The 12,115-nt window shown below is 37.0% G+C and overlaps 1 protein-coding gene across 3 annotated transcripts in view; it reads right to left on the bottom strand.

Moving 5' to 3' along the window:
* Nucleotides 1-12,115, bottom strand: part of MED13L (mediator complex subunit 13L) — a 150,487-nt gene that overhangs the window by 123,699 nt on the left and 14,673 nt on the right. For all 3 annotated transcript variants that reach the window (XM_088136647.1, XM_088136646.1, XM_088136648.1), the window contains exon 2: nucleotides 7,180-7,417. In XM_088136647.1, the coding sequence (XP_087992773.1) occupies nucleotides 7,180-7,417 (238 nt within the window). The remainder of the gene's footprint in view (nucleotides 1-7,179; nucleotides 7,418-12,115) is intronic.

Below are 12,115 nucleotides of genomic sequence, written 5' to 3'. Positions count from 1 at the left end.
AGTGCACATTCCAAGTTAACAGCTCATCTATTTGTAAGATTAGTTAGATGTGCTTTTAAACAGGATAAACAACGTGTCTTGTGTCACCTTACAAGACTAATAAATTTAAGGTCTTATAAGGTTCTTTGTCACTTTTTCTGCACAGGCCTATCCTTTTCAAACTTGTATAAAATCACTGTTCACTACACAGACATGAACAATGAAGCCCCTCAATCCAGATCATACCAGAAGCTAACACAGATTTCTTTTACACATTTAAATAACTTCATTTCACCAGAAAAAAAAATATATTCTCCAAAATCAACATCTACTTATATAAGATATTGCTCTAATTTCCCCAATAAATAGCAAAAAAGCAGGGAGAGGGAGGGACAACCTCCTGATTAGAGTTCCCCCTCAGGCAATTAAAAAAAAAACACTCTTTTAATGATTGTTTAATTTTCACATAACTAGAATAAATACTGCTCTGCTGCTCCCTTGGTATAATGTCTTATTTTCATGGAAAAAAACTAATTACATGGTTCAGTAACTTGCCTGTGGTAAAGCATTGATTTTATTTACTTTCAGAAGTTGGACTTCAGTTCAGCCTCAACCCTCTAACTAATTCCAACCACATTTAATAGTTCTCTCAATTCCTTTCAAGCATTTAGATCGCAAGGTTTAAGCTATGATATTGAAACAATTCCCCATAATTCGTGTTTATTTGTTGTTGAATCTGACAAGGGTTTGTTGTTGTTCTCTGAAGTATATAATTAGAAACTAACCCCCCCCAAACAAACCCCTCCTCTCAAAAATACAAGTATCACTTAAGTAATTACCATAGAATGCATACTTTGTTTTCTTTTTATAATTTTTGTTTTGTTTCTAAATAAAATATATAAGGACTTTTCCCTGCATGGGAAAACACATCGCAATGCATTCCTCTCCTTCAACACTTCCCTGGTCCTCTACGGTAAGATTCACTGAAGGGATGCAGAAGAAAGCTGCACAAAGGAGAATCCTCTACAGGTTCTTTCCTTCAAGCTACAATATAGTATTAAAAAAAAAAAACCAAGAGCACATGTTATAACTCCATGAAACCCAGCTACTGAACCTGACTCCTGCCCTTGGAAAGGGAAACAACCAGCCATTCAGGGTACAAAGGTGCAAGGTAATAACCAGAGTTTGGAAAGATGAACTGAAGTAAGGGAATTTGCTTAGCTTCTTGAACCTATGATCAGTGGCCACCAGAACTCTTCAGTTTCACAGTTCTTCTCCTAACAAAATAATCTGTCATGCAAAAGACTTGTGAGTAGCATATCCCAGAACAGTGTTTCTCAACCTTGGCAGCTTTAAGATGCGTGGACTTCAACTCCCTCCCATGCTGGCTGGGGAATTCAAGGAGCTGAAGTCCACGCATCTTGAAGTTGCCAAGTTGAGAAACACTGCCCCAGAGATTTGAAATTATATTCCAGGCTTGTTTAGTTTCCAGCATGACTTTTAGGGAATAGCGCAGTTCAAAGATCTCAAGTGCTATCCTGCCATTTCCAGTTTTAAAAGATGGTGTGGAGTGAAAGTGGACAAAGCCTTTCCTAAGGTCCTGGAGTGCAGCTCTCTACAAGAATAATAGAATCAAACCATCTCATAGTATAAATCCAAATGCACAGTTAAGTAATACTTTCATTTGGCTGGGACCAATGAAAATGTCACAAAGAAAATTTATGTAATAAAGTGCCTTCATAAATTCATATTTAATTGTTATAACAACCATGCAAGAAGGCATGCCTGATCAGGAAAGATATCAGTTAGGAGGTTAGGGCACTTTATTTAAATCAGCACTTGTTCTTTCTGATTTAAATTGCCTTGATTAAGACTAATCCATTTTGATCAACAGAAGTGACAGTTACAGAAGTGTGGTATGAAACAGGCCCCCCAAAGACTAGGCAATTCCATTTTCCTGTCTCACAGCTCCACAAATACATCAACATATTATCTAAATTTACCAATTAAAAAAAAATGAAATGAAATTAAGTCACCCTATGGTGCATTTTAAATATTAAGTGTCTCTTAATCAGCTGCAAAAAAAACTCCAAACATTTTTTTAAAATCTTTCTGAATTCTATGTTCTCATTTCCTGAGGAAGGAAGGAAGTTAAATATAAATACACAGAATATACAGGAACTCTGCTACAGATGGCAAAGAAATAAGATATCCAGGAAGTGCCCCACACACTACACAAAGGCTTTAGTTTTTGCCAAAGAGTAGCTTATTCTGCTTCTAAGATGTCAGCCAGATGTCAGAGTATAAGGAGGCCAAAATATAATTGATGTGCAGAAGTATTGTTACCACATGAACAATACTTTGGGATATTAACAATAAAACTGAACTGATCAGAACATAAATGCTCTGAAACTTTCAGCCTGTGAAGTCATTATCAAAGGGTCATATATCTAGACAGCTATGTTCCTTCTCAGGGAAATTAACCTACTCACAGAAATCTGGGGATAATGGAAAACACTTCAGGATATATTTCAACAATATAGATTTGAACTCAACCTCACCCAAAGTAACCAGTAATCAATATTTGTGTTTTCACATGGTAACAATCAGAGCTGAAAGCAAGCCTGCTTCTACCTATAAACACAGAACTCCCTATTAGCACTCATAAACTAGAATTCTCTTATAATAATCTAATGACAGCTTTATATTGCTTTTTGTACCAAGGAAAGATAGAGATATTAACTATCTAGAAAGCTGACTGAATGTACAAGCCAGCAGCTAGTGAGAGTTCACAAACTATACGATGGCTATATAAAACTATGTTATATGTGTGCCTAGCTCATATTTAACTACAAGCGTTGTAAAAAGGATGATGCTCAGCAGCAACCATTCTCTTCATAAAACAGTTTGCAAGTAAGTAAAATCGTATGTAGAAAACCAACTGCATACCCATCAGTTCTTTGGCTCTTCCTCTAGACCAGTGATGGCAAATTTATGACACGTGAGTCAAAGGTGACATGCCACAACGTTTTGGGTAACACACTAGTGTTCACCAACACCCAACAACTATTCTCCCGGCTTGAGTTACCAAAGAAACTGAGTTTGTTTTACTCGTATTTCATTTTTGTAATTATTTGATGTTTCTTTGTATAATGCATAGCCACCACACATGTGGTGTGGCTGTATTTTTTTTTAAATAAATGAATATGTAAAGAATTATTTCTCTTTTGTTCAGGGGAGGGGGTGACACTCCAGCAGAGTCAAGTTAAGCATTTTCTGAATTTTTGATACACTGAGCCCAAAAGATTCACCATCATTGCTCCAGACCCTCTCTACTATATCCTGTGTTGAATTTTACACTGTAAACTCCTTGGAGCAAGGTCTTTCTTCTTGTACTCCATGAAGTTCAATACACACTGATAGCACAATACAAAGTGATTTATTTTCTAAGGGATTTATACCCTTATTTTCAATAACATTCCAAGTTAGTATCTCCTGTTCCTGAGATATATGTATATATAAGAGCACCAGAAGCAATATGAAATGGATTATTAAATAATAATGGCAACCATAAGAATCTTCATTTTCCCCATAAAATTTTAACAGTAAATGGAAGCATATGCTACAATGGTGAGGTCATATTTTAATACATATAAAAGTGGTCCAATAAAAAGAACTTGTAACATAAACCTGGAATGTGCTTGATTATAAACATTCAAACCATCTGAAGTACTCTTAAGTAATCCCCCCCATCAAAAATGTAAATTAAAATGCACTTAACAATTGGAAAAAGTAAATATAACCTGTAAAATCTACATAGTATAAATATTTATTTTGGTCAACCTAATGCAGGGTTTCTCAACCTTGGCAACTTGATGATGTGTGAGTGTCAACTCCCAGAATTCCCCAGCCAGCCGTTGCCAAGGTTGAGAAACCCTGACCTAACATTATTCAATCATGCAAAGATCTGGTCACAATCCACCTGGGGGGAGGGATTTTCAAGGAGTGCCACAGGCCTACATGAAAGGACCCTGGGCTGAACAAAGTAGGTCTTCCCCAAGAAAGTTGCTTTTAGTTTGGTATCTCCTAGAGGGCTTTCCTCATATCTTTGGTTCAAAAGCAAAGAACAAAGAACTGGGCCACGAGTATACTCAATGTTTATACCAAAAAACTTAAGGAGAAGTCAACTTTCTTTCTACTGATGCCTATTTCCCCTCCCTTTCAAAAAAAAACAAAAAACAAAAAACCTTCCCAGTATTAAATCTATTTCTATAAACTTCCCTTTTCTCTTTCTCAGAAGACATCCTTAACAGGAAAGTGCTTGTTATCTTATATAAATTTCTACCAACAACGGGCGATGTAATTATTTCTTCAAAATCCATTACATTCCAATATATGGCATGCAGAAATACTCATACAGACACGAAATGACAAATTCAACTCCCAGATGTTGCATGCTTTTCAATTTACAATTAATGTCAGCAAACACCAAGTTACTACCACTCGGTTACTTAACGCATCACACCGAAGCCAGAGACACCTTTCGATAGCAGGAAGGCAAAACAGTAAGCTTGTTTGCCTTCCAATAAGGTTTCCTTCCTTCCAATAAGTATTCACTCTTCAGCCCCAAACTGCACTTGAAAAATAAATAGGCTACATCACATAAAGAGAAAAACATATTATTAAACCTTAGCTGGGTAAATAGGAATGACGCCCATGCTGCCATTTCAAACAGGTGCCTCATAAAAAATTAACATCCGTGGAACTCGTGATGCAGCACTTCAGAGCCCTTCTTTTCATGATAAATGAATGCAGCGCTACCTGCATCAAACAGGCCAAGAGGCACATGAAAATCATCCCTATTCAGAGATTTCCCAGGTTCTTTGCCAAGAAAACAATCTGGTATTCATGAAGTCATTTATTTTATAAAGACCAAAAGATGACAACACGGGAATGTCACAGAGAGGAGTTCAAGAAAAACAGAAACAAGGGTCTGGCTTCTACAACAGCAACCCAGACACAGTGAAAGGCATTGCGCGTGATGTCATGCAATGCCTACCTCACTAGAATTGGACAGTCACTACTGTCTCGCTGTTGGACCAAGCACCAAGGGGGAAGAGAGGAACTTGTTACCCATTAGATGTGAACTGTAATTCCAGTCAGCAGAATTTCCAATGAGGGAGATGGAGAGAGATATTTCAACATCTGGAAGGCCACAGATGGTCTACCCCAGCCATTCACCTCGCAGATTAAACAGCTCACTTGTTTTAATTTATTTAGTCAAATATATATTTTTATCCTGCTCATCAGCAAACAAAGCAGCTTACAAAAGGCAATCCAAAACTATAATCACCAATCATTAAAAAAGCCAAACCAAAAAGGTCACTTTTGTTTCATTTTAAGCCAGGATTATACAAATGCAGCATTATTTTTATAATAATAGAAGAGTTTTCACCTGATAATCAAAGAAGGTGGCACTCTTGAAAAGCTGCAAAGGGGTAACACAACGAGAAAGCTTCCATTTTTGTGTTTGGCTTCTAGAACAAAAATGCTGCACCTATTCAGAGCAAGGTTTAGACTGTCTTTAGCTAGGTGTTGTGAAGATGTTTGATGGCAGACTTGCTTGAGTTCAGAAACAGGCTGTGTATCTCCACAGACCATTTGAAGAGCTACAGAACCAATAAGGACATGTGGAAGAGTATCTTATTTGAAGAAATGGCAGAAGGTTATGTAGCTATCAAAAGCTGCACAGCTTAACAGAAGAGTGCATCCCTTCAGGCACAAACTTCCATCACCTGGTGTTTTACAAAATCAGGTATCAGCCCAGCATACTTCAAGAATGGATCTCTCCTTCAGAAATGTTATGGATACAATAGCCTTAGCTGAACAAACCCAGGTCCTTAGAACTGGAAGACAGCTCATAACACATTTAACGGTGGACAAGATTAACATTTATAGTGCTAAGGTTTGATCTGAACAACACACACACTTCCAAAAATGCACTGGCCTACAGTTAGCCTTTTATTTTCAGAAAAACAGAAGATACATTCAGAAATAAAACCTAATACTGAAGACTGATGACTTGCTTTATGCAATGCCACCTCTCCACATCTGTCTTTCTTACTGTCTGTATTTATTTAGGGCGGGGAACAGTACAAGAGGGCCACAGTGGTGCCTGTCTGCACCATATTCTCCATCCTGGGTTGAATCTGTATGATGGAATAATATTTCATGAGTTTTCAAAATAGCAGAAGGATCCGTAATAACGGATTTTGTGAATGGCAATGAGCTGTGATTGAATGCTGTCATGTTGGCTACGCTCCTGCAGAGTAAGCACTTCTGTCCATAAGATGACTTATTTATACAAGGTCTCCTGAAAGTAAGAAAACTTACTATGGTGTCTCTAATTTTTTTTTTTTTTTTTACCAGCAGTGACATGTGTTTTCCAGATGTTCCTCACCTAAGCAGCCAGGCAGCAACCAACACTGTATCAGCTTGCTGCCAAACTGCAAATACCCTTTTTTTTAGTGTCCACTGCAACATAAGCAATCCACCAGTGCTGTAGAAGTATCTGAATGACATAAAGTCTCCTCTAATTTAGGATAACGTAATAAAATTAAGCGACATTTCCAAAGATCCAGCCACTGAACTGTCTTGGGGGAAAATGGCTGTGGGAGATTAGGTGAAGGCCTCCCACTAACTCTATTTTCATCATTTAGCTCTAGGTTACAAATATTGGCCTGGTTCATCACAAAATTCATACAATACTTGGGTATGCACAAACACCATAAAGGAGAAGAAACCTTTGACCACTTGCAATAGATTGGGGATTTGGATATTCATGCAAAAGTACAAATTTATCCACATTTTGTTCCCATAAATTCAAAAACAAAAAAGATTTAAAACTAGCGATTAAGTGTCTACATGGAGGGTCACCAAGCCTTTATATCTTCACTGATCTACTTTAGTTCAATATGCACACTTGGATTTTACTCAAAAGGACTCATGTCCCAAACCACAAGCCTTCGCATATCCAATTCAATTTTTTTCTGGTCTGGGGCATCATTTAAAAAGTAGAATGCATGTCCTTTTTATACATCTCTGTGTATATAAACACCGAAGGCTACAATGAAGAAAAGCTTTCAGTGCAGAATTAGATCTGAAGCTGAAGCTAGGTTCAAGAGGAAAAAAAATACTTACTGTGCAGCTCATGGTGTATTACATCTACTAGGTTTGGCTCATCTCCCCACCAGAATATCCACAGCTCCTTACAATTTGGTTTGACATCACGGCGCCAGACACACAACAGATTGGCCTGTAGACATCGGATGAAACTCAGGAGAATTGGGTCATCTTGAGCAGGAGCTGAGATAATAGGTCCACAATCTCCATGACCTTCAAAGTTATACCTACGCCACTTGATGCCTGTCAGTTCCGCCTGCATAAAACAAAACAGCAACATGTTATTAAAATCAGTTTTACAGCTAACTGATTTAAAGGATTATTTCTGATCCTAAAACCTTAAGCTACTAAATTACAAAAAATCATCATCCAAATGAAAATAGTTTAACCTGGAAAGGATTATGCTCCCAATATTTTCACTTGATGGTCAGCTGCCCTATTCAGCTGAAGAGGCTATTAAACAAACAAATGAAGAAATAAAATTAAAGACAAACTGTATTAAACTCTAAACTTCCATGCCTCACGGAAAAGAGAGAAGAGAATTATCAATATTTATGCAATACAAGCGAGTAAAATAGCATAAAATGAATAAGCAGAAATTAAGGTAAATTACATTCTCATTCTGCTCTTTTGAACCCTGCTCTTTTAAAATCCTAACATATCTTGGAGGGTAGAAAACTACTGTACTACTATTAAAAAATAAGCCTTCAAAATATATGAATGAAATGAAAGCAAATTCATTTTAATTAGAAACAGTATTTCTAAACCTGTTAGAGCTGAAAACTGAGATTCTATGTAAGTCAAAACCCCAAGCGTTGCTAACTGTTGCAAACCAAATATACATAGAACACCAACTCCTAAACTGACAGTCAACATCTCTAACATTAAAAAAACAGGAAGGAAAAAAGGAACTTGAAAAGAAAGATATTTTCTTGACAACTACTTTCCTTTATGCAGAATCACCTAGAGTTGCTTGAGGGGAGGAGGCAGCTAATACATTGATTAAATAAATAATAAAAAGATGAAAAAATATGTTTCACTTCATACTGATCTCTGCCACTTTCTTAAATTATAATAATCACCATAAACAGCTGCTACAAACACAGTGTATCGCCTGTTCATATCACAGAAATGCAAGTCTCACAAATTTAAACCAGGGGAACCTACTTAATCAATTGCTTGGATAATCAATCCACATCTCAAAAATAATTTAGCAAATTTGGGGGAAAAAAGCAGTCCTCTCTTTTAAGACACCAATAAATATTCAGAGCTCTTGCTTTGGATACATGTATTTTGCTTATTGACAGGAATTCATGAGAGTCTCTATGAGTAAACTAAATGAAAACAAAAGGTAATTTATCAGGTGAAATTATATGGTGCATCTACTGACTTTATTCTCTAATGAAGCAAAGTCGATGTGCATGTCTACACACTCACAAACACAATTCTGAAAGCAGCTATTCTCTTAATTTATGACCACCCTCAATCACATACTTTCTTTAATGAAGCAAAGTCGATGTGCGTGTCTACACACACACACGCACTCACAAACACAATTCTGAAAGCAGCTAGTCTCTTAATTTATAACCACCCTCAATCACATACTTTCCACCAGAGACAGATTTAAAGCTCGAGTTAAGACGGTAGAGAAACCAAAAGTCAGAGAAAATCCCTAATGATAATTCCTCCAATCTGTAGCAACCACAAAAAAATTAGAGCAAGCGCCAACCCAACAATGTGGAAAGGAACAAAAGAGGTGATTACTTTCCATTCTTAAGTTGAAGTGTGATGGTTATGCGAATACAAGTATGCTAGATAACTAACAGGTTTCCTGCTCTTTTAAGTGAAAATAGAAAAACTGGACATAAGAAATAACGTAACATAAGGGAAGCAAAAGAAGGCCTCCAGAAACACATCACTACCTCTCAAAACCCTGCAAAAAGCATTTCAGGGTAAGAAAGAAACACAAACAATAATCTGTGCTATTAGCCAATTGCTTTTGAAACAATAAGAGGGCATGCTATGCATTTAGAAGCAAGTGTGGGGAAAGAAGCCATCAGAAACACACTATGGGCAAGCTTACCCACAAACCATATCAATCAAGCTAGGGTATCCATCACTACATGCCCTAAATTTAGGTCTCTTTAGAATACGCGATTGTTACCAGTCCTATAAACCATAGCGCTATATCTTTCCATTCATAGCACATAGCTCAACTGTCCACATTTCTAATAAATCAGCCCCTTCTGCTGTTAACAGAATGCTTACCTGCTTTTTTTCCTGCCTCACCTCCCCAGTAAAACTGTTAGCCTTAAGGGCAACTGGAATTAACACTGCCTAGACCAACAGAGACCATGTACACCGATCCTTCTGTAAGGAGAGAGAAAGAGACCCTCATGCGGTTTGCCACTCAAATGCTCACTGGGGGCAACACTTCAGAGGTCAGCCAAACGGAAGCGCCATGCCTGCAAAGCCATCGTCCCAAACAGCTTTCGCTGAACATCCCCTTAGAGGGACCATTTCTTCCCCAATACCTCTCTTCCTATTTCCTGTTTTGTCACCACTATGCTTTCATTCTGAGGTCGTGAGCACAGTATCTCAAAACCTTTCCCCACATCTTCAATCATTCTTGGCCGAAAAACGATTGAAGTTCAGTAATAAATAACACTTTTTAAAAAATGAGCAAGGATCTAAAAAGTCACTACAGCATCCATTGCAAATCAGCCCAAGAGGGAATATCAAAATCTGTCGGCTCCCTTAAATAAGGATACCAGTTTCTGATTAACAATAATTTTAATAATGTGCCACCTTATTAGCTTGCACAACACATTAGACTAAGCTAAAATAGAGTGGGACCCTTTGTAGCTTCGCATGTGCGAAGCAGACCATCATATTAAACCGTTATATGGTTTATTTATTTTGGCAAAGTATGTTATGTAAACAAAGCGCTTGTATTTGATTAGGCTGGATTTCAGAATTTAACATGTTACATGAACCACCCTACACTATTTCTAATTTTCTGAGCTGCCCTGCAAAGATTATGTTCTGTAAGGTACCTAATAAATACATGGCATATATCTAGTCATTGTAAGGTCTCAGAAGCCCAAATCTCATAGAAATGAACCTACATTCACTCTCTCAAAACAATATATAGTTATTTGAGGTGCGTAGCTTCATAGCATCACATATCTTTCCTTTAGTTGCCCTAAAAATTCAAGATGCCCCGTACACACACACACACACACACACACCTTACGCTCTACTATTAAGCTGTGCCCTCACCCCACCCCACTTAACATCATTCAGTTCATACTTACTTTGAACAGAAGTTTCAAATCCAAATATAGCCATATTACAAACATCCCTCTCACTATTTCCACGGAAAAGATTGCTAAACCGGCCTCTACCTCTCCAAGTCATACTGAAACAGGGCTCAACAGAAAAATCACCCTTAAAATAAAGTCAAAAATCCTCGAGCAAGAAACTGGAGCTCCACATCCAAGTGATGCATGCCTTCCAAACAACTTTGAATTAGATTTTTTTTCCAATGCCTTAATACAACTGGGTCTAATTTAGCATGCTTGAATTATGCATGTTTGCTTTTAATCTTCTCTCTTGGCAAATAATAGAGGCTACACATGCATTCAAGGTATAATATAAAAATTCCTAGGGACAGTAGTTGCCCCAAAATGTACATTATATAAGCCCACTCTAATTGATACTGATATCCAACTATTACACAGCTAATTATATTTTTTTAGAAACAATGCACTCTTTTTTTTTTAATAAGAAAGTGGAACATTTACCCCAAATATAGTGGTGGAAATTTTTCTGCCATCCGTTTAATCGCTTCCTATGAAAATAATCAACCATTTTACAACCCCTCTGCAGCAACTAATTAATTCATTTCCCAGTTACTTTTTAACAGAGCTATCACATGAATGCCCAAAGTTGAATTCATTGGCTTCATTTATACAACATACAGTGGAAATAATTTCCTTAGGACGACTGTTCAGAATGAAATGATCTATAGTTTCAATTGCAGAAATCTGTAGAAACCAATAATGATTTATCTCAAGTGAAAATCAAAACCTGTAACAGCTATTTCAGCAAATCTAAACCAGGCAAAAAGATTAAAACAAAAGCAAAAAAAAAAGGCATCTAGGAGGAAAAAAAAACTGTCTTTGTTTCCAAGCAACCTTTATCAGCATGGATGAGACCACCCATCTTGGCTTTTCTCCTTCTAACTGAAAACATATTAATACATGCTACCAAAATGCAGTCCATATTTGAAAGATATATGGTAGAATCAACTGTCAACTGCGAGACAGCAGCTACAGGCATTAAGAGCAGATCCACTACTCTCATTTCAGTTTTTAATTATGCATTTTAAGAAATGTACAATTAGATGACTTTCTGGAACAAGCATCTGTCTCTATCACGTCATCTATAAATTATGTGCTCCAAGCTCTTCTGCCAAAGCTTTATGTGTTACATAGCAATTTAAGATATCTGCCTATCAATTGCATCAGCTCTACTGGAAATCAACTTTGCAAAACATTCTACAAGACGTCTTATCTCCACAGACTGACCAAAACAAATACATATTACTTAGCTCAAACTCACATATGCTTTTCTAAAACTGAAGAAACTACAGGCAAAATACTGCGCCAGAAAGCATATCTGGAAATAGTCGCCTCATCAATTTATATTCATTTGCACAGAATACTATGAACCAGTGCTACCAACACAACATAAATACATGGTTTTGGCACCATAAATGCCAAAAGTGATATTTTCAGCAAAGTAGAATTATGGGTGAGATTACATACATTCCTATGCAATTTGTGACTGGAAAATCCTCTAGACTTATCTCTTTTTTTTTTTCACTCCTTATCAACTGCATCTGAAAGACTGCAAGGTTAGGAATCCAAAACTAAAAAATAAGATTGCA

This window comes from Python bivittatus, unplaced genomic scaffold (genome assembly GCF_059951505.1).
Source record: "Python bivittatus isolate LINGU-HERP-01145 unplaced genomic scaffold, Pbiv_v1 ctg000110_np1212, whole genome shotgun sequence".
Taxonomy (NCBI): Eukaryota; Metazoa; Chordata; class Lepidosauria; order Squamata; family Pythonidae; genus Python; species Python bivittatus.
Note: the sequence above shows the minus strand (reverse complement) of the source record. Positions and strands in the feature narration are given on the sequence as shown.